The 22,393-nt window shown below is 40.9% G+C and overlaps 1 protein-coding gene across 3 annotated transcripts in view; it reads right to left on the bottom strand.

Moving 5' to 3' along the window:
- Positions 1–21,587, bottom strand: part of ATP8A2 (ATPase phospholipid transporting 8A2) — a 320,133-nt gene extending 298,546 nt beyond the window's left edge. Inside the window, exon 1 of one of the 3 annotated variants that reach the window (XM_071434042.1) lies at positions 21,325–21,587. In XM_071434042.1, coding sequence (XP_071290143.1) covers positions 21,325–21,403 — 79 coding nt within the window. In that variant the 5' untranslated portion in view covers positions 21,404–21,587. The remainder of the gene's footprint in view (positions 1–21,324) is intronic. The other 2 variants (XM_071434041.1, XM_071434040.1) reach the window with 2 other exon arrangements.
- Between the last annotated feature and the right edge of the window lie 806 nt (positions 21,588–22,393).

Here is a 22,393-nt window from a genome sequence, read left to right as displayed (position 1 = left end):
ATCAGAGCTGAACAGAATTTTTAAAGTTAATTTTATGCAAGTCTCTTTCAGAGCATATTGTCCAATCACCAAAAACTCCCTTTAGCAGTCTACTTTCAATATAATACAGTTTTGCTACAATTAAGTTGAAGTTTCTTTCCTAGTAACTAATCAAGCTAGCAAAGTTAAGGACTAGAAGCTGAACATATCCTAGAGATGATGGCTTCAGAGACACATCTGAAGACACAGGCTGAGCATCAAGATGTCAACTTTTTTTATAAAGTTTTCTACTCCTTTATGGTTTGATCCTTATTGGTGAAATGCAAATACTTTTGGGGGCCAGAAATATATTTTTGATACAGTTCAACATCACATTAACTGTTGGGAGTCCTAGCAAAACCAGCTTTTCCTTCTGCAGGGAGTGAGTGATCTGTGCTCCTTGAAAAAGACTACCCTGTAGACAAGTTTAAACTGCTTAACAGTATTGAAGTTCAGACTTCAAGCCTCTCCTCTGCCTATAGCCTCAAATACATGATCACAACATGCTGAGCCCCTGCAGCACCTTCATTCCACACAAACTGACTACTGGAGTGTGTATCTAGCACTCAAAGCCAACAAAGCGCCCACAGCCACAAGTACAGCTCAGAATGCTGCAAGCTGTTAAAAACCAAGTTTCACCCAATTAATAACTTGCAATAAAGCAAATATCTCTTCATTCTGTGTACTTCAGAGTAGAAAGAGAGTCAATACATTGGCCATGTTCCTGGCAAGCCAATGAGAAGGATTACAAGCAAGAAACCAAATACCACAGCTGGCTTAAGTGCATTTGTTCCTATTCTGGTGACTTCATCAGTACTGGCCACAAACCACACTAATTAGCAATTACTCAAGTATTGTAGCAGCTAATTATTTCTCAAGCCTAGAATGTACTTCTCTGCTGTAATTTTTAGACAAATTGTATTTGTTATGTAACAAATTGGATTCTCAGCATCTTGCAACTGAAATATGACATTTTGTTTAAATATTACATTAGAAAGCCCACATTCCAATAATTTCAAAATAGATTTGGTATCACCAATATTTATAGGATTTTTGTGGGGATGAACTGACAAGTTTTCCATTCATTATACTTCACCATCCCACCCACTATTAGCTTAACTTCTATTGCATTCTAAAAGGTTAAAAATCTTTAGCATGCTGACTTCAAAACAGATCAGATTGGTAGGGGTAGCATCTAATTACAAGATGTAATCCCTTCTGCCTGAGGCTGCTGGTTAGAGAACAGAGTGGCTGAAACATTGGAAAAATAGTTCTTTTAGCATCTGTTTGTCAGTGGAGTCAAGCGACTTAAGATAACAATACTGTTGTATCAAACCCCACTAGTTCAAGCTCAATTTTCCCAGTCAGGAAGCCAACTTTTCAAAGGCAGGTAATGAGCAGGGTAATAACTACTACTGCCACTTGCATGTGAGAGTATTTTACAGCCAAAAGTTCAGGTATAACCAATTAACATTCCTTTGTCCTTTGCTGGATTCTTGTCAAGTTCAAAAACCTGCTTTTTGCCCTCCTCCAGGATTTATCCCTTCAAGATTTTTATAAAGCATCTGTTCAAAAGAGTCCTAAAGTAACACTTGCATTGAGCACCAGTTTTATGCTTTCATATGGCAAACATTGACAGATGTGCATAGAACTGCCTACGAGGTCAGAAAGACCATCTTTCCAACAGGCATTTGTTAATAATGAAAGAGTAGCTGTAGGTTCTCTTTTAAATGTAATTCCCTAGCTTATACAATCAAAGATTCATGTTCCCTATCACAGACTGGGAAGGGAATTAATTCTCAGAGCAGCTCAGATCTATGGAGACCTCAAATAACTTAGTATTCAAGAGTGTAACCTCAAATAATTTAGTAAGAGAATTTTCAGTTTTAAATTTATTTTTACCAGATCATCTCCAAGCTGTTGATTTGATGCTTTAAATTAGGAAATAGTAAGGACTTTCATGCAAATGCATGGAGTACAAACAAGAAAAATCAGTTTCCAGTATTACTCCATTATGCTATTATGTTGTTTGAGTAAGATTAAAGTCTCTTAATCCTGATGAGATTAGTAATGAGTCAGCCAATTCATGTTTATGGAATTTTAATGGAGAAAAGTAAAACAATTCTGATTTCATGATGGGACACAAAAGCCTATATTGCCATAAGATCTACAGACAACTCAGCTTTTCACATATCTATTCTGTTTATTTAAATATATATTAAAAATCAATAAATATGAGATTTATCACAAGTCAGTAACCTGCTAAAGGAAGCCTTTCTATATTCCCTTTCTCTGAAAAAAATTACATCAAATATTTCCTTTTCAAAAGGTGAAGGGAAGAAAGGAAATTCCAATTGTCCTTTCCAGAGCCAAAAGGGAGCATGAAAATACAGCCAGGTTATGCTACCTTCTGTTTTGCAAGGCATCCTTTGACTAACAGTGAAGGTACTGGGTCCTATCTGCCACCAGTCTTCGTCCTACAGCAGCCAGCAAGTTTCAAAACTTAAATAAATTTATAAAATAATAAAAAAATGCAGCTTGGAGAAGTTTTCTACTTTCCATAACTTAGTTCTCCAAGTTGTTGACATTTCTCATCAGAAATCCAGCAAGATACTAAAACATTAAATCATTGCAAGAATTTGACTTCAAGCCTCAATCTATCTCAAGGCTCATGGCAAAGAAGCACACTAAGTCCCACAATAGAGAGAGTATGGTGGCCTGAAGCCCCCACAACTTACTGAAAGAAAAGCATCTTGAAGTTGGATCTTGCACTACTATTCACAGATAAACAGAAGTGCACCATAAAATTAGGCACACTCTGAAAATAAGAATTATATACACATTTCACCAGCAGAACTTCTTGCCTATCACTCACTCCATAATTGTACCTCCTTGGAGGCTTCTTATGGTTCAGCTCTAACCATTGTCCCATCTATACATACTCAAGTGCAGCTTTTCCCTTTTTAAAAAATGCATTTTTTAAGATACCTGGCATACAAAGGAAGAGCGAACAAGCATTCCATAAAGCTACCTTTCTTTCTAGATTATCTTAGTGCTACCTAGAGAAAGTGCACTTCACATGTACAAAGTGCTTTTGTGTCCATAAACAATTATTCACCAAGCAATCACAGTCAAAACCAAAGACAAACCATCAACTTTGTTATCCTCTTTTGTATTTTCTGCAAAGATAATCACTAATATGCCTGTTCTAGTGGCTAGAAAAACTCAGAGGCAAACATTAACAGATATCACAGGATGAGTCTCTGATTTCAAAGCACTCCAGAGCAGTCTTCCAGTACTGAAATGCAGGAGATGCCAGATCACCTCTATTCCCACTGTAAACACACCCACAACTGCAGTGTTGCCAGCACAGTGTTATGACAAGGCAGAGGAGCCAACTGCACTTCCAAAGACACTCTTGCACAGGGATGCCAGACCGTCCCTGCCATGTACAGTAGGAATGCAGCACTGTCAGCTGAAGTCATTGCTGACTTCCATGAAGACATTCAGGACTAACAGAACATCGTTCTTAAAAAAAAAACAACCTTGCACCAGGAGCAAATTACATTGTAAATTTCACTAGCAAGATAACCAACTTCTTACTCACCCTCATCCCAACTGGATCACCTCTTCACAAAATGCACAGAAACCCAGCCTTTCAATAAAAAGGAGCAATGCCTATTATACATCTATTCTCTAAAGATAATACTGAATCATCATAGTGAACTATTTTCAGTTTTGTGAACTCATGTCCTCTCACCTAGCTTGTGCTTTACTAACTTGGGCCACCAAACCAAAGCAGAATGCCTATAATAAATAGTCCTTACAATCCAGCTAACAGTGCTTTTGTCTCACTCTTATCAATGCAGTTGCTTCCACATTAAGTAGGCCTTCTACTTTAGAAAGTTAAAATATTGATGTCAATAAAGAAGACTAAGTACTTGCAAATAGTGTAATACTATCAATAAAGAGAATAGGTATTTTTATTTAATCCTTTTAATATCCTCTCAAGTAAACACCAAGAAAAGCCAAATATTCACTACGTTAAGATAACTCTAGCTTGCTCTAAGTAGCCTGAAGCCACTACATCTTCTTGCATTTATTTGCACTTACATTAAGCCAGCATTAAAAATGCTATAGAGCTCATTTACCTTTTTTTTTTCTTTCTAGGGGCAAGAATGCTAAATATCTGTAATGGGAAAAATAAAAACATTTAACAATATCTTCTTGAAGCGACAAAGTGAAACAAAGAAATGCATTCTTCACACCCTGTGGCAGTACGGTACAAAAATGCCTTTTAAAATGAAAGGCCACACACGCACGAATCCAAAAGCAAACTGCCTCACTTACCAATTCTTGCCTAACAAAGCCCTACAGCCTAACTTCTGGTGACTGGCCAAAGTCTAACAGACATGAAAGATTCAGAGGTAACACACTGAATCTCTGTGCTTTTAAACTTAGAGAGACCAAGCACAGTCTTTCCCCTACAGGTTCTCAAGGTTTAATGCAGCCCCAACACTCTTCTCATAAAAATGTTCTAATGATGAGTGGATCCATAGGAACTCCCTTATAGGCAATCCTCATCACACATAAAAATTTTTATTTAAAAAAAAAAAAAAGCCACCACCACCAACAAAGACCTCAAAGGAACCCATAGCAGGCAAGCAGGCTATAGGGTAGAGATAGCTCTGTTCTAGCAACTGCAGATAAGCAGTCTGATCAAGACTTGGGGAAAACTGGCTTTAGCTACCACAGGGAGATCTAGAACAGCTCTACCCAAATCCAGATTTGCATCAGATGAAAAACCTGTAGTGGGCATCTTCTGCCATCATTCAACTTCAGGTTACCCACTCTAACTAGACTTGCCTGAAACCTTTAAGCCCTATGTATTATTTACACAGCAGCTCTGCTCCAAACACTCAGGACATTAGCAGGTACCCTCAGTGCTGACCAAGAGGCAGCAGGGGAGGAAGAGGAAAGGCAGCATGCAAAATGCACCACTAGCAATGCTAATATGGCAGTATTCACTGTTCAGGCATGGTTAATGAACTAGGCTGCAGATAATGAACTGAATTTGTCAGAGGCAGCTTAGACAAGCCATTTACTTGCTATGCAGTACCTCACAACAGCTACGTATGGACAGAGCTGCTCCTACCCTTAATGGAGTAAGGTGAGTGATGAGTAGGGCTGCTAAACTTTCTTCAGCCAATAGCAATCAGACCACAAAGACAATCCCACTGCTTTATTAAAATGTAAAAGCACTGTAAAAACAATTTATTCAGGAAGTCAGGTTTTTTCTCATGTCTGCACATGTGTACAGGTATGGTGGAAGAGCTCAGCAGAAGGAAAACACACATTGGGAAAGCCCTGTTTCTTCAAAGCATCTTCTTTTATGCAGGCACAAGGATGAATATTTTTCCTTGATCAGGTATGGGTTGATAAAAGTATCAAGGCATATTTTAACACTTAAGAACAAAACATGGCAGACTGCAGCTCTACTACCAACCCAATCAATGCTGGCCCCTCTACAGTTTGTGACAGATCCTACTGCAAAAGCCCAACAAATCCAACACCATGTCTTCATCTCACCACCAACTTCTCCTCTCACTGGGAAGGGCTCAGCCAGCAGCAAGCCAGCTATGTCTCAGGGAGCACCATTTCCTCACTAGTGCTGCTGACAGCTTAGACATCCTGAAGGCTGATCTGAGGTAAGGCATTGTGAGAGAGTGGCCCTGCAAAGTAGAGCCAGCTTTGAAACAATGGGGCTCCCCCAGCACCCTTGAGGACAACTCACAATTCACACTTAATAAATCCCCCAAAAGTCTCATCTTTTAAACCCAAATTTGTCCAAAACAGCAACATTACATCCCCAAACCCAGAAGTCCACACTCTAGAGGATCTTAGCAGAACACCAATTTTCAGGAAGACATTTAAATACATGACCATATGGGCATACCCTGAGCACACCTATATGCCATACAGGACAGCTGAAACTATCTTTGCAAGAAGACATTCAATTACAAAGTAGGGAACTAGAGTTTAAGCCAACTCCCTTAAACCTCCAGGTCTCAAACCCATATATCTCTTTTATTGCATGGGAGGAACAAAGATTGATCTAGAAGCAATTTTTATCATCAAGGACCAACTGATGGATACAGTCAAGCATAAAGTTCACTCCCAGCATTTCTTCAAACCCCTGCTCTCTGCTTTATAGCAACAAGACACGTGGTTTAGAAGACAACAGGGAAGGATGACTTGGAGGAAGAAGTGACTAGGCTACTGCAGAAGCAAGGCCTAATCTTACCTCATCCTGACTCCCATAGATGAAGGTCCTGCTGCTCAGCACAGGCATACACATCCAAGCACTCACCTTAGACACACCTTTGAATTGGCATGGAGCAGATCCCATCTGCATTGCTAAGGGCTTGCACAAGCCACCAAAATTAGCCTACCCAAGAGGGTACCCCAGCATTATACTAAAAGTTCTAAGGATTGAGTGTTAAACTAAGAGCAGCACATTATTAATCAACTATATCCTTGCTACACTGCTATTTTTGCCTTTCTCCAAATGTGTTTAACATAGAACAAAGCAGATATGAAAAAGATAACGCAAGTAAATTCAATTATAGTCCATTCTCTCCACTGAGTCAACTTTTAAATAAAAATCATATCAAGTTGTTGATTAAGTACTTAGAAAATATGACTGCAAGGTACTATTATAGTATACAGAACCTATCATGTACCAAGCCATGCAGGCTCATATGGGTTATGTGGCTTATTGTATTCATTAAAGGTTCACTACAACTGTTAGTGGGTCTGTTAATGGAAGCATTCAAGAGAGGAAATTGGCAACCAATTAATTCTCTCTAATTGCAAAATACTTTCAGATGTCTCATGCAGCATCTAAATGCCCTGCAGAAAACAGCATGTAACTGCATAGTGTAGTAACTAATAAAATTAGTCTATTGTGTCCTTATTTATCTTTTAGTAATTTGTCTAATTTAATATCTGCTAGCTACATTGAAGTCTGACATAATACAGGAACAAAATTAATACTGTCTTGTTAAACAAAAAGAAAATTTTAGCCCTCCTCCTTCAGAACAAGGACTGTTCAGCAGTCCCACATGATGAAGGGAACACTTCATAACCATGTAGAAGACTGCACTGAATCTCAGAAATATGAGCATAACCCACACAAACTCATCACACAGCTTCCATGAGAGCAACAAGAAATGCCATCCTCAATACAGAGTGGACATCATGAAGTTGCCTGTCACTAGCAGAAAGTCAACATAAACCTGAGAGTAACTATTTCCAGAGCTCTTGGAATAACAGATACATGGCAGAGGGACTCTGCTGTCCTCTATCGCCCTCACGGCACAGGGCATGCAGAGAGGCAGCACATTGCTCAGTCATTTTCTGGCTCTAAAAGACATTCTTCTTCTGTTTAAGGCACCTTCAAACAGGAGCAAATATGCTGGTGTGAGAATTAGCAGCCCTCCCAGAGGACTGCTCCCTGGCAATTTCCAGGGGACTTGGAATACCAGACAGAAATTCCCACCTGTCCAAGAGAAGAGCTGCAGCAAAGGGGATGGAAGAATGGGCACCTGCATTTCAGGTTTTTTATATTTGGACCTAGAAGGGTAGTTACTGCACTCCCAGCCTTTACCACCAAATGAAGGATCTAGTGCAGAACCTCTTATATTGATTACAACTGATCTGAATCACCAAGGGCTACCAAAACCAGAACACAGCTAATTATGTTTAGGGCAGCTTAACAAAGACATATCTGCACTAAGCTCAGAACAGACTTGTGAACTTAATGAATATCTTCCATGTAGGACAAGTTTATTTTCAGAGTAATGGATGTATAAACAGACCTACAAAACAGAAAATTCAACAGCAGTTCTATGTTTAACCAAGGACAAGGAGAAAAACTGCCATCGCACGCCTCTGCCTGTCCCTGTCAGGAAGAAAGCACTACTGACAGATAAGAGAGGCTTACAGGTTTGCAGTATCAGCCAGTCTTATCTCTGCTCTGCAGCCTTAGCCAAAACACCAGACCAAGGATGAGAATAAAGCTGATCGAACTACAACCTCATGTGGTTTCTTCCTTTTTCCTTTGAAGCACATTATATGAAAAATATAATTACCAGTTATTTTAATGCTGCAGCCACCTGCTACTATTATGCCAAAGTCCTATACTATAAGCATAGCTGGAGATGTTTTCCCCAAGAAAGTATTTTTATTTTAAAAATCCCAGCCTTCTTATGCGGGTTGTTCTTCCTGGAACAGCTATGTTGTCTGCAGCATCTGTACTGGATCATTTTTAAAAATATTCTCTCCTCTCACCCACCACCCCCAAAGAGAGATAATAGCTTCAGTGGCTTGATCTCTAGAAGATATATTATTATGCTTTGACAGATTTTTCTGGTAATCCTATAGCTCAGACCCTGAACTGCTGCAGACTGGTGACAGTGAATTTGATTTAGGCAGAGTTATGCTGACCTGACATGCTGAGCCCACAACCTTACAGGTCTCCTGCTGGGGTCCACACAAAGCTTGTCATTGCCAAAACATTAAGTGCTTCCTTTCCATTGGATCAGGAATCAGCTTGACCTATTGCATCATTTCTGAGACTTTAAGTACATTTGTACTGTATCCATCTGTCACTTTTGAGACATTCCAATACCTGTCTGCAATAGGGAGAGTTTTATTGCAATTGCTTCTAGAATGAGCAAAGACAAGAATCACAGACCTTCTCAATATTTAATTATCTAGTATTGCATAGGCTGCTGCAAATTTAGAGGAAATTATGTTTATGACTCATGTGCTGGTACTGGAGGAGTTTTTCGTTAAAAAGTGGCCCTAGGGAGGAGAAGGGGAAAAAAAAAGCCTAAACCAACCAACCACTGCTTAAAGCTGAATATCACTACCTGGCTGACTCAATTTCCAGTGACAGTGCAACCACTGAGGCACAGCAAGCACTGGTGTTTCACTCCTAGGAAAGGCTTATCAGCTAGACTTCAGATGATGAATCCAAGAGGTACTACACATTCTTCAGGACAGAACTTCAGACAGTCCTAACCTCTAGCCATTCCTGGATTTTATACCCATTGTTTAAGTCTTTTTGTGAAAGAGGAGACACCTTTTGAAAGCGAAATAGTCATTCTCGCCCCTAATCTAGGTTTCATACCCACTCCCTTTTTTAAAAAAAATATGAAAGCAAATACTTAGTTCTATGAAGTAACTACTGGAGACAAATTCCATATAGCAGTTTTTTCTGGAAGACTGCAAGCCTTATTGCTCTTCACTCGACAGACTATTACAGAAATTATTTGGTCACATATGAGCAGAAGTCCCAAACTAATAAGCATTAATTCGCTATTCCACATTCAGAGGTCATTAGAAATATTACTGAAACACTATTTCCACACAGCTGTTCTATTTTGCCATGAAGAGCAGAAGTACTCAGTGGAGAGAAATCCCTCCCATTCAGTTACTGTCTTAATACTGAGCTCCTCATCAAAACAACAGTTCCTTGCCAGTAATGAGCCCTACATCCCAAGAAATTTGAAGGAGTCTCTTGCATTAAGCAAGTATACCTTTCATCTTTAACATAAATCCTACAATGGAGCTGTTGAGAGCCATCACTGTAGTGCTCATGTCATACAGGAACACAGAATTACAGGAAAGAATTATGAATTTCTAAGTGTTTCCTCTCAGGGTTTAGGTTTTGACTATGCCTTTACCAAGGAATATCTAATCAGAAATAAATGAACAAAGTCATTACAATAAAAGCAGACATAGGTCTTGCTTACTAGTAGATCATTACCTTAGCTCTTATCTTACCTTCCTATCAAAAAAACAGGTCTTCAGCTTTTCCATGTAGAAAATTGAAGAAAAGATAAGTCAGTATCTACCTCAGAGCATTAGAGTTGAACACATCAAAAATAAATTTTTTAAATAAGCACAACCCTCCCTCCTTTGAAACCAACTTACCTGACTGGAATTCAAAGCTACAAGAAAGTACAAGTTTCCTAAACACTACAGCTTATCTTACCAAAATCTCTACAGACATGACCTTTTTCTACTTTTCCCCCTTTTAAAGTCTTCCTATCTGTGTGCATTAGCTTCTCTCCCCTACTAATTATGCATCTAGGACTCGTTAGTGTAAACAGAGCTGTAATAATTGTCATCAGGTAGAACTTGTTACCTAGCTAAGCCTTTTTTCTGGGGAGGAGTTAAAGCACAACCTATTGAGTTTGACTTGTCACTCTGTTACCCACCTCAATGAAAGTGTCTAATGGTATTTTTACTGTTTCTTTTTGTAAGTGTTGGTATTACCACAGCTCTCTTTTACAAGTTTTTTTTTTTTTTGTAAGTTTATTTGTACTACCATGCACGTTAAAGCCTGTACAAACAATCAGAAGAAGTTGTTGTTATTTTTTTCTGCCCATTTTTAAGCTTAGATCTTCTTAATTAACTTATTATTTGAGTCATTTTTCACAGTGCCTCTTATGGTAAGTTGATTTTTCCATTATAGGTGCATATAATAGGAAAACTCCTTAAATATCTCTTCATATTTTTTGGTGCATGAGGTAATTCTAAAGCATCTATTTCTGCTTTGACCTTAGTTTTATCTACTTGCCTTTCTTCTGTTAATCCAATTCTATTTTTGGCTATAGCCTCAGTCACAGCATAGTCTTCTAGTTGAAGCACTGCCAATCTTCTTAATGTAGAACTTCCCTTCCCCCTTTCTTCAGGTTGTTAATCACTCTTTGCAAATTTTAGTCTACTAAACTGGATATATCAATTTTCCTATTAGAATTGTTTATGTCAATATAGAATCATTGTTAATAGACAACTTAGACAATAAAAAATAATGCCAAAAAACCTAAAGGTATATCGTTTATAAAATTACCTTGTAAAAATAAACCTTTCTAAGAAGCAGGGGATTAAATAAATTGTCATGTTCTGTTTATTTTGTCCAGAATATCCAGGTGTACTTAGTTTCATGAGGTCTGACACCACCAAAGCCAGATGACAACAAGTAAACCTAATGGCTGTAAGCTTACCTGACTAAAGAAATATTTTTGTGTATGACCCTCTGCTTCTGAGCACTATACGTACACTGCGTAGCTGTCTGTGATCTTCATCTTGCCCTCTGAAGTAGGTAACTAAAATTATTCCCTTGCTCTGGAGCCACTGATGACAAAACAATTGAAACTGCAGTGAAATAGCTTTAGCTCCTCACAAAGACAGGAGCTACCACATCAATGCTACTTTTCTCTACCTCAGTAAATTTTGTGGCTTCTGCTTAGGATACTAACGTTTTATTACTGAACACTAGTTTGTGTACAAGTTGTGATGGAAATAAAAAATATGGTTGGTTGCAGTTGCTGAGTCCCAAATTAATGACAATGTACTCTTCAATAGTACCATCTGCCCTGACAAGATGTGAACTGGTACACAGAAATATAAATGTTTTCATCTCATCAGAGGGCAAAACTGTTCTGATTTGATTTGAAGCCTGTAAAAGATTCAGCAAGATGCTTGTGTCTGTAAAGTGCTGGGTGTCTTAAGAAGGGACCTTAATTTAAAAAAAAGGGAGGAGATTTCTGGTAGGAAGATCGAAGATTAACTCTTGTCCTTGGTTGTCAGGATTTCTGTATATAGAAGATGACAGTGATAAAAGAGTTTAATGTCTCTGTAAACAACAATGTTCCTAGCAGGAATGGCAAGTACACGCACCCTGGGAATCTGGCTGTCTAATGAACCAAAAAGTACCAAAATGAATACTAAATTATTTAAATCCCCTGCTATTTAGCACTAACACAAATTGCATTGTCTCAACCAGATCATATCAGATTTATTATTACAGCTATTTTATTCCCTATTTTTCTCTTTGGGGTCCTGCCAGAAAGCCCTCAAAGAAAATGGTTTAGGTAATTAGCTGGCAGGCCAAAACTTCAACAAAACCATCCAGTGTTGAGGACTGCAGAAATTTCTTTGCAGCCCAGTCTTTCTTAATGGTGAAAGTTTAGGACTGCTGAAGTCTCTCACTTGAACTCCTACCAGAAACAACATGGCTAAGAACAGTTGAGGGAGAATAGTATGGAGTCAGGGGTGGAAATGGCCAGAGATTTAAAGCAGGTGCATCTACAGTGACACAAACCAGACTTCTTGTTTTCAGTGGAGATCCTGAAGCTAAAGAGACCTTCTTGGGTCTGCTGTGGGATTTTGGATTTGGAATTTTGCACGTGTCCCACTCTGTCACAAGAGTGGTAATGGTATTGGGGCCATGCTGTGTGTGGAAGATACTGTCTTCACAGTCCCAATTAAGAGACCCATGACAGAAGGGCCACCTGGAAGGCACTAGGGAAAGTTTCATCTGTGTTCACTGGACAGCTTTAGTGACAGTATACATTGCAACTCACAGCAGGAAGCTCACCTTCTCCAGAAAATGTATCTTTAATTCTTCCTATTATGGGGGCTCAGCACTATACAGAAAGACCTGAAAAAATATGTCGTGGTTTAACCCCAGCTGGAAAGTAAGTACCATGCAGCTGCTCACTGCTAAATCCCAGCTGAAACTCAATGTCCAACTCCAATTTCACAAGAGGGAATGGATCCAAAATAACTACAGTAATGACTGATACTTGCACTTTCCCAAAGTGTCTTAATTTGGGACCCAGACCAAATTAAGGTTGTTGGGGTTTTTTTTCTGTAAGAAGTGAACTCTTTCTCCTCAGATATTTCAGATCTTTCTAGCCACTCCTTTCTCCTTCTGAAGACTGATCACCCCATTTTGTTACCATAATGATGACTAGTAGGGTTTAAAAACTTTTCAAAGACAAATTTCAGATTTGTAAATAAAATTACTTTGATAAGAAAGAGGGTATTAACTTTATTTCTTTTTTTTTTACTGAAGATTGTGGGAAAACTTCAGCAGGGATCAGGATTTTAGTTAAGGACTGATAGCGAATGCTTCCTCCTCTTTAGGCAGTGCAGGATTAGGATAAATTTGGTGGGGGCAGGGCTAGCATTCTCTCCTCCTGTCTGTCTGCTAGGCTCTTGTTGAAAGCTCCTTTTTTCCCCTATGACCAGTCAGGTAAATGGCACAAGGATGGCTTCCAGATGCAGACTTGTCTTAGTGAAACTCTGGGAAGAAGATTTGACTGTTAATCTGTAAAGCGGAGGTGGTGCCCTCCCCAGCCTGGGCAGCACCTGCATACCTTAGTTCCCCTGTCTCTTCGTCCCAGTTCAGAACAAGGCACCAGAATTGATGTCAATGATGTCAATTGATGTATTTCAGTTCAGTAGCCATGGGACCACTGAAGCAATAACTATGCTGAGCCTTCCCAGTGATCCAGAAATGTTGACTAAATGTCATCTGGAATTCAGATTCAAGCTTCCAGGTTAAATGCTGATTCCCAGCTGTGTAACTGATATGACAAATGCAGATGTAACCTCTGTATCTGTTTCAGAGTTCTGACGGCTGATGTTGACTTTGCACATACCCTTTCAGCATCTTTTGTCTTCTATTTACAAATAAACACCATCTGTTAAGTAGGGTGATGTATGCTTAGAGTATTTGAAGGCACAAAAAAGCCTGGGGAACTTGTTTCATGTATCCTTTGTATAAGCATTGGGCTGAATGTTCCCCAATCTCACGGGCACAGAATCTTAGAATGCCTTTACTGTGTTTTGTACAAATAGGCAGAACAGTGCTGGGTTGACAAGAGATAACACCTGAGCCCTCCTTCTGTTCAAAGTAGAAAAATTTATCAGGGTGATGTTATTATAAGGAGATAAAGACTTTGCTTTCACTCTTTCTGACTACCTCCTCATTTGATAAAATCGAATGGGTTTGGTCACCTGCATTCAAGAAATCAGGAATTAAAAATCATGACCTCACAATCCGTTTTAAACAAGATGTCAGGCTGCCTTCTCTCCTTTATAGAACCTATACGCTAATTAAATGTGTGTTAATCCTGATTTCCAGCACTCTAAAAGAAGGCAGATTCATCAAACCAAACCCTTAGCTAAAACAAACTGACACATTTTGTTGGATCCATTATGAACTGATACAATCATGGCTCTTCCATTTTAGTCAAGTGGAAGACAAGTTCTCATTTACCTTCTTTTTGCACTAATACCCCAAGGCAAGAGTTTTCAAACTGTTAATTAGAACTAGAATTAACAAAAACACCCTATGTAAGGGGTGTGAAATATATTTAAAATCCATGGTATGTCTTGTGATCCTTCATCATAACATGAGAATATTGAGACTAATTTACTGACACTTCATGTTCATTTAAACTGGATTTAGTGCTCACTAAAAGGTGTAGGTAACTACATCTGTAGCTGTCAGGAAAACCTCCTGTGAATGTCATGTACATGGATGTGTTATTGTAACTATACAGATTGTGTCACTTCTGTGAGGAGTCCAAATAGGTGGTTGGATTGGGTCACCCATTAAAATCAGCATCATGTCAGCTTTGCCTTATCACACCTTGGCTTGAAATACAAAGCTCTGCATCTTCTGTTTTTAGGTCTTTTTGCTCCATTGTATCTTCCAGTAATTTTACTGTCATGTAATTACCACTCAGCCAGCAGTCTGACAACTAAGAACTTCAAAGCAGACAGGCATATAGCCACTCCTGGGGCTGGAAAGAAACTCTCCAGGAACTTTTGTAGTGGGCAAGATTCATTATGAAAAGCTGGCAATAATACTAATCAAAAATCTGAGAGCTTTCCTAACAAATACTGGAATAACTGAAAATAATATATTTTCAATATTGATAATTAGTTTTTTGCACTAAAAATAAACCCTCGAACTGTGTAAAATCTGGGGGTTTTTTCCCAATCCTCAACTGTGTCAGTGATCTTTCCCAAATTATCCTTTGAGTGCACCAGCTGAGAATCAGTTATCTAAAGCTCTCAGATGCCATGTCTTACATACCTGCAACTGCTCCAAAAGGCTTAAGTAGCTTAGCTGGAAAAGATAAGAGACTGAAAGGAAAATATTTGTGGCAAGCCACACTTAAAAGCTGTCCCAGAAGCAGAAAGATGTTGCTGCAGAGATACTCAACTGCCTTTTCAAAATCCAGTATATTGCTCTGCTCTACCAGGTATATGTGCAAGAAAGACTTTGGGATTAACTATCCCTTAAAAGAACATGTTGACAATCAGTCTCTGCAGATACTGCCTGTAACAGATATTCCAGTATTTGTACTACTACAGACATAATTAAAATGTGTCACAATACAACATGGTACAGGAAAACAAGCCTGGGACACCTCCCTGTTGCAGAAAAAAGGTAACATAGGTGCTTAGGATATTGCTTCACAAGTAGTGAATCAGTCAGATTCAAAGATTATTTAAAGGCCATACTTGACAGCTCAAAAAAGACTAGCCAAAGGAAAATGAAACAGCCAAGAGTCTTGCCCTGTAGCAAAATCTACAGAGCATCACTTGACAACCTTCCAGAAGAACAGAAACAGGTGACCTGGTTGTTCCATAGGGCCCTCAGCAAGGCTTCACTACAATAAAAATGCCTTGTGAATTGCTAATTGGAGAGTGATCGCTTTTAGATGCTGATATCAGCTTTCAAGTGATCATCCAAAATACCATCTCAAGTCAATGGGAGCTATCAGCTTAAAACTTCTTGTAGAGGGAAGGGGGTTAATGGTAACAAAAAAAGGGAATGTTTTAGAGCAACATCACTCACAAAGCCATAGATTCCCAGGTTAAAAAAAAAACCCTGCAGAGTTGGCAGAGATCAAGACTGCACTCAAACCTTGTGGCAGTGGAAATGCAATACTAAATGACTATTCTTTCTTTGCTCAGTGAGTTCCATAAGGAAGTACACCCAGCAGTTCCATCATCTTGGTGATATTCTAGGACCCTGAACAGACAAGCAGACTTCCTTGCAGTCATTTCACTGTTAGATATTTTAATCCTTCATGGAACTAGAGTGGCATTTCTGCCAAATCACACTAGTAGGGCAGTGCTTTTAGGTCTGCCCAGAAAAGGAGAAAACTGACTCACCCAGCACAGGGAAGTACACTAAAAGCAGATACTGCTGGAAAACTAAAATCTGAAACAAGAGTCCTGTGGAGAGAGTGGCACAGAGAAGGAATAAAACAGTTTCTATAAATAGGCAATACATGTGTCTGTTTCAATGGAGTTATGAATACTCAAGTAGAATAAGAGAGTTCATATATTGGCTATACAGCAAGTGGAATTTTAAACTTTTATTAAATACATTCATTTCATTTGATCCTAGAAACAGAAGGGTAGTTAAATCTCTTATGTCCTCAATTAACTCCTAAATAACGTATTCCTTATCATCTGAGTGCTTTGATCTTTAATGAATTTATTAATAGTGTCACCTCCCCCATCAGAGTAGGGAAAAAATGTTTCTTCTGCCACTCTACTTAGGATCTTGGTTATTTATGAAGTTGCTCCACAGTAACTGTGCTTAAGTCACCTTTTTCTAATTGAGTGTCCTAAGCAGAGGTATTTTAAATTCCCTCCGATTCTAATGCAAACCAACTCTCACAGCCAAACAAGCTTTAAGCAAAGGCAGCAGAAGTTCAGGTCGGCCTCCAGTTAGCCCTGTTGCTGTCACCACCTCACTTTATAGTCGTGCAAGATCCCAAACAGCTTGAGAAGGTTCCCCTTTGTGCTACTACAGAAACATAGTAACGTAGAGCATGGGGTTTATTGGGATGAGCGCATTGTCAAAAGGCGTAATTGTCACTGGTGTTTATAATTGTCCCCGGTGTTTATAATTGTCACTGGTGTTTACATAAATAGGATGGGGCCTTTGATGTGATAAAATGAGCTGCACATTATACTGCACTGTGTGCCAGTTAAACATGGATGAAAAGCAATGGGAGGTCTGTAACACACTGAATTACCACCACACAGTTTGAGTGTGTGCATGAACAAACATGGACTAAAGCAGTCTGTCCATTCAGTACTAACTTCTGCCACTAAACTGGTAGCAGTTCAGTCTTACCCTGGAAAAGTTCCCCATCACAGTGCAGAATTTCTGTGTGCCAACACTATGGTTGCAATCGTCCTGCTCAATGTTTCAGTGACTCTTGGTGATGCTAATGGGTGGTTAAAGCACTTGCTGAGGAAGTACACCGCCCTGGTCAGTCCCCACTGTCACTACTCCTGCCAGGTACATTTCTCTCAGCAGAATAGGGCTTTTATTCTTACTTAAACAGTTTTAATAATAGTTTTTAAAGAATTTGTTAGCTCAGCACTTTGCTGATCCCTTCATAGGGGTTGTTTGCTTAAAAATGCATCCAAGGCAACTGCTGATCCTCCTGCAAAATAGGATGTACATATCCTGTGAGTAGAGGTGATGAGAGTGAGCTTCAAGGTTAAAGCTTTGTAGCCTTCACCATGCTTCTTACACCACCTGAACCTGCCTCCACAAAACCAAATCACACCTCATTTGAAGCAGCAACAGCCATATGTAAATCACGCAGAGCTGATGACATATTTCACCTGTAGCTCCAGGGCATTTTATCTGTATCTATAGGGATTATGTCTAACCTGTATATGACTACAGATAAAATCAAAGAATCATTACAGTTGGAAAAGACCTCTGAGATCACCAGGTCCACCCTTTGACTGAATACCACCATGCCCCCTAAACCTTACAGCAAAGAGCCATGTCTACTCATTTTTGGACACTTCCAGGCATGGTGACCCAATCACTTCCCTGAGGAGCCTGTTCCAATGCTTTAACCATCTTTGCTCAAGGATAAAAGCTTTGACCAAAGTACAAGTGCCTGTGTAGGGTTTTAACTGCTCTGTATGATGCTTCCCAACAGTTGCAATCATGATAATTATATCACAGCACAAAAATAGCACAAAGAAATTCTTGCATAGACATTTCTCTGAAAAATGGAAGAGATAGATACTTTACAAGGAAAGGACTAAGACTCTAAAATCAAAAACACAGCATAAACTATAAGCAAGTATTTCACAGGAAAAGTAGATGGAAAACCATGTCCTGAGAGAAGATCCTGTTACTACCTTTACACTAAAAATACTTTTCTTGCTGATGTGTATCACTGAGCAATTGAAAAAGACCACAGTAAATAATATAGAGATCGGTTGTACCTTTAATCCATTATAAAGCTGAAATTCGATTTTTTTCCCTAAAAATAAAAATGCCATTGTAATCCAATGTCTTATTGACAGTTTCTTATTTTTAGTGATTTTAAGGAGGCAGGAAGGAGAAGAAGAAGTTAGTCTTTGATGTCTGTGGTTACAACAGTAAGGAGCTAGAGACTTTGAGAATAATTTAAATCTAATCAATTTAGCTCAGTTGGTACAACATTACAGCAATAAAAAGGTTTACTTGTACAAGGAAAAAAATCGATTAATGAGCAAATGCATAAAAAAGAAGCGCAGTGATCATCTGAGTGGCAGAAGGTGACTTCCCATCTCTAAATTCTCCTTTTCACGTCATCTGCTTTTCTGGCAAGTGCTTTATACCAGTGTTAACCAGGTTTAAAACTCTATCAAATATTCCAGATGCACTTTATACTGTATTAGCACATATGGAAGTCACACTACCAAGTGCAGGAGGGTTGAAAATCTGAGACGAAAAGGTATTGTTAGACCATCACAGAGGCAGTGTTCTTCTTGACTAAAGAGGAATTTCTGTAAGCTACTGAAATGCTTTACATGGTATGAAAATAAATCTCAGTGACCCAAACTAAAACCTAATACTTTAGATTACCAAAACTCCCTCAAAAGTAAACAAAACTAGCAAATAAACTAAAAGACTTCAGAGCAGGAAAGATCTTCTCTTCTAAAAAGGAAAGGAGAGAGAACATTTTGATACATGGATGCCAAAAAACCTGCAATGGATAGAGAGTTACCTGACCCTAACTAAGGATGACAATAGGGTGACCAGCTCCCCCTCCACACCATTCAGCTCAGAAGGATCTTGAGATTTTGCAGTGCCACCACACAACCACATCTGAACTGCCTGTCAGTGGACTGTGGCTCAGTCTCCAAATGTAGGCTCTTACAGTTGGGTTCACACAGCCCAGAGCCCCTCACGTGAACCTGTTTGGCCCCCACAGACAGCAGGTCTGCACGTCAAGCCACAACATGCTGTGAAAAACAGAGCTACTGCCTTTCTGTGTCTGGTCCCTGCTGGGATTCAGATCATACAGGCTGGTAGTGAGCCACATCAGCACTGATCCCAGTGAACAGGTAACCATCTAATGGCTATTGCTGACACAAGCAAGGCAGTGGGAATGCACACGACTGGGGAAGGCAGGACTTTCTGGGTGGCAGAGAGATTGGTTCTGGTTGTCTTAAGTCACCAGAGCTGGCTCTGGTGTACTAAACCAACTACAATCAACTTAATACTAGATATTACTCTTGTTACCCTTGAAAATATTCTATATAGGAAATACATTGTTCAAGAGCTAGAAATTGATCTTAATGCTAACCAGCAACCCCCACCTTTCTTCAAAGTATCATCTAATTTGGATTCTTCTTATGTGACACGCAGGGAACATGTAAAAGTCTGAGTCTGTGTAAAGATAAATCTCAGCTAGAAGATCTGGGAGCCCCAACCACCCAGCGCATCGAGGCACAACTTAACCCACCTAGATCCATGAGTACGATTGTGGATTGTGGGTGACCAAGCACTGGAAATATTGAACCAGAACCCTCTGGACACAATCCCATCCAATGTGCTCTAGGATGACCCTGCTTGAGCAGGGAGGTTGGACTCTCTGTGGTCCCTTCCAAACCATTGTATGTGATTCTGTCATTGACAAAAGCTGAAGCTTAAACTCCTTATGTATGCTACGCTGAAGCTAAACATTCTCCAAGTGCCAAGCACTGAAAGGAGCCTAGGTTTGGATTCCAAAGGTTAAGTCACAAAAAGATCTACCAAACTGCAGTTCTGGGAAAGGAGCCTCCCTATCAAAGGCAGGGTTTCAGATCGGACTGCAGAAGTGGACATATCCCCAAACACTGGAAAGTGGAATCTGCTTAACTGCAACTGTTTCATCTGAATGACTTAGGCTGAAGGTAAGTAGAGAGGGTAATATGCTAAATCCTACCCTGAAACCTTACCATTTCCTCTGAGCAGGCATTACACACCTCTTTGCTCAGCATCCCACTTACTTCTTCTGCTATGCAGAAGTCCCTGATGTTCTGTCCTTGCTACCAAGCAGTGAGACCAAACAGGAAAATGTTACTAGAGTGACCAGGTTGTGCAGAGGAGCCAAAAGGAAGGTGGCTTTCTTCTTTCAGCTAGCTCTAGCCTGGTTCCATGAGCTGAACAGCCATGAGTGGCTAAAGGACATCTTCAAATACAGCACCATCCAAAAGCAATCCAGCAAATGCTCTCCAAGGTGCTCTGAGATTTAACCCAAAGCAGATCTGATCAGGAAATGTGCACATTTCTCATTGAAACAAAAAGAGCTAAAACAGCATTATACTACAGTTTTACTCACCACAGAAACTGTACTAGGCACCTAAATAATTTGCACAGGAAAGGGTGTCTGTAGGTCACCAGCAATGTCACTGATGCTTCATCTATGCCCAAGCAGAACATACCAGAGATAAAATCTGAATGCACCTTGGTCCTACAGAAGTCAGTCTTTTGTGAGGAGAATCCTACCTTCAAAGTCTTCCATTTCTGTCTACTTCTTTTTATGAACTAGTTGGAAAACAGTTTCCTAAACGCACCTCTTAAGAAACCCTGTAATTGACCTCTCCGCAGGCTCACTGCAGTGCCTGATGCTCTCCGCACTCCTGGTCACGGGACAGAGGCCCCTGACCGGCGGGGTGGGTTGGGGGACCCCTGTCTCCCCTGCACCGGCGGTACTGCCCTCTGACCAGGAGAAATGTCCCTGTCAGTAACTGTCAGAGCCAAGAGGGCGAGGGGTTCCTCACGCGGCGGGCTGAGGGTGCCGGGGGGCCCTGGTGGGACGGACGGGAGGTGCGGCAGCGCCGGGCCGGGGTCTGCAAGCGGGGGCGCGGTGCCCTTGGGGCCGGGGAGCGGGGGGGCAGCGCCTCGCCCGGGCCCCGCCGGAGGCACCTCCTCGCCCAGGGGAGCCCCCGGGGGCGGGGAAGCCACTGCGGGATCCCCGAGCGCCTTGGCCGGCGGGGCGGCAGGGCCGGGCGGCCGCGCCATGGAGGCGCCGCTGCTCTCCCTTCCCTTCCCTTCCTTTCCGCCGCGCCTTCCTTCCTCCGCCGCGGCGCCTCCTCCCAGCCCGCCTCGCCTCGCCCTTTCCTCACCGGCCGAGGAGTGGATCTTGGAGGATTTCCGCCGCAGGGACATCTTCAGCGCGGTGTCCAGGCCGGCCCTGTTCGGCATGGTGCGGCCGGCCGGGGCGCGCTGGCCATGGGCCCCCCCGCACGCAGACGCCGCGCTGCGGCCGCCGGCTCCGTCGCTCCCGGGCTGCGGGGGCGGGCGAGGCGCTCAGCCCCGGCCAGGCCCGGGGATGCCCTCCCGGAGAGCCGCTCACGGCTCCGTGCGCCCGCCGTGAGCCATCGCGTGAGGTGCCATGAAGCCAGGGCCTGGGTTTGGTGGGGGTTTTTGAGGTGTCTCTCTGGAGCTAGTATTTTACTGGACATTTGGGGCGCATAAAGCATCCCAAGAAAGCTCCCGCTGGGATCAGGATCCCTAACCGGGCTTCTTTGTTCCGGTTACAAGGACATCTTTCATCAATGTGGCATGCTGCCAGCCTCATCACAAAAGATACCATTCCTTCTCAAAACGTCCGGTAATTCAAGGATAATAAAAGAAATAGAGGAAAGATTAATCAATGTAGCACTTACAGCACATCACCTTTCTGTGCAAAACATTTGCAGCCATGCGAATTTACCTACTAAGGACAGGCAAAGAAGGAATGTAACTTAATAGAAAAAAAAAAATAGATAAGATAGCACCTCTGAATCTTTACAGATCCTGGTCTTAACCAGGCATAGCTAGCAGCAGTTGCCACATCTTAAGGGGTTGCTTTTTCTACCAGATGAGCTTCAAGGTGGAATGGTTTCAATGAGGCAGAATCACCACAGGACGAGGATACATTGAATTTTGGGAAGATCTGCTGCATAAGAAATGGCCCCCTGTATCTTGAAGGTCTGTGACAAACAGCCTTAAGTCTGTATCTCAATCCAGACCCCACAGAGTTGGCTACCACACATAATGGGTAACTTGGGTTTTATTTCAAAGATCATAAATAATGCTAAACCTCTGAGTCTTGCTGTACTTTGGTATCCTCATATATAGCATGGAAAGTGATACTTTCTAGCTATGACTCCACAAAATAGAAGTAGAAATAGAATTTAGAAATAGAAATAT

This window comes from Agelaius tricolor, unplaced genomic scaffold (genome assembly GCF_023055355.1).
Source record: "Agelaius tricolor isolate 1412-34295 unplaced genomic scaffold, bAgeTri1.0.p SCAF_9, whole genome shotgun sequence".
NCBI lineage: Eukaryota > Metazoa > Chordata > Aves > Passeriformes > Icteridae > Agelaius > Agelaius tricolor.
The sequence above is the reverse complement of the archived record's forward strand: the minus strand, read 5'-3'. Positions and strand labels throughout refer to the sequence as shown.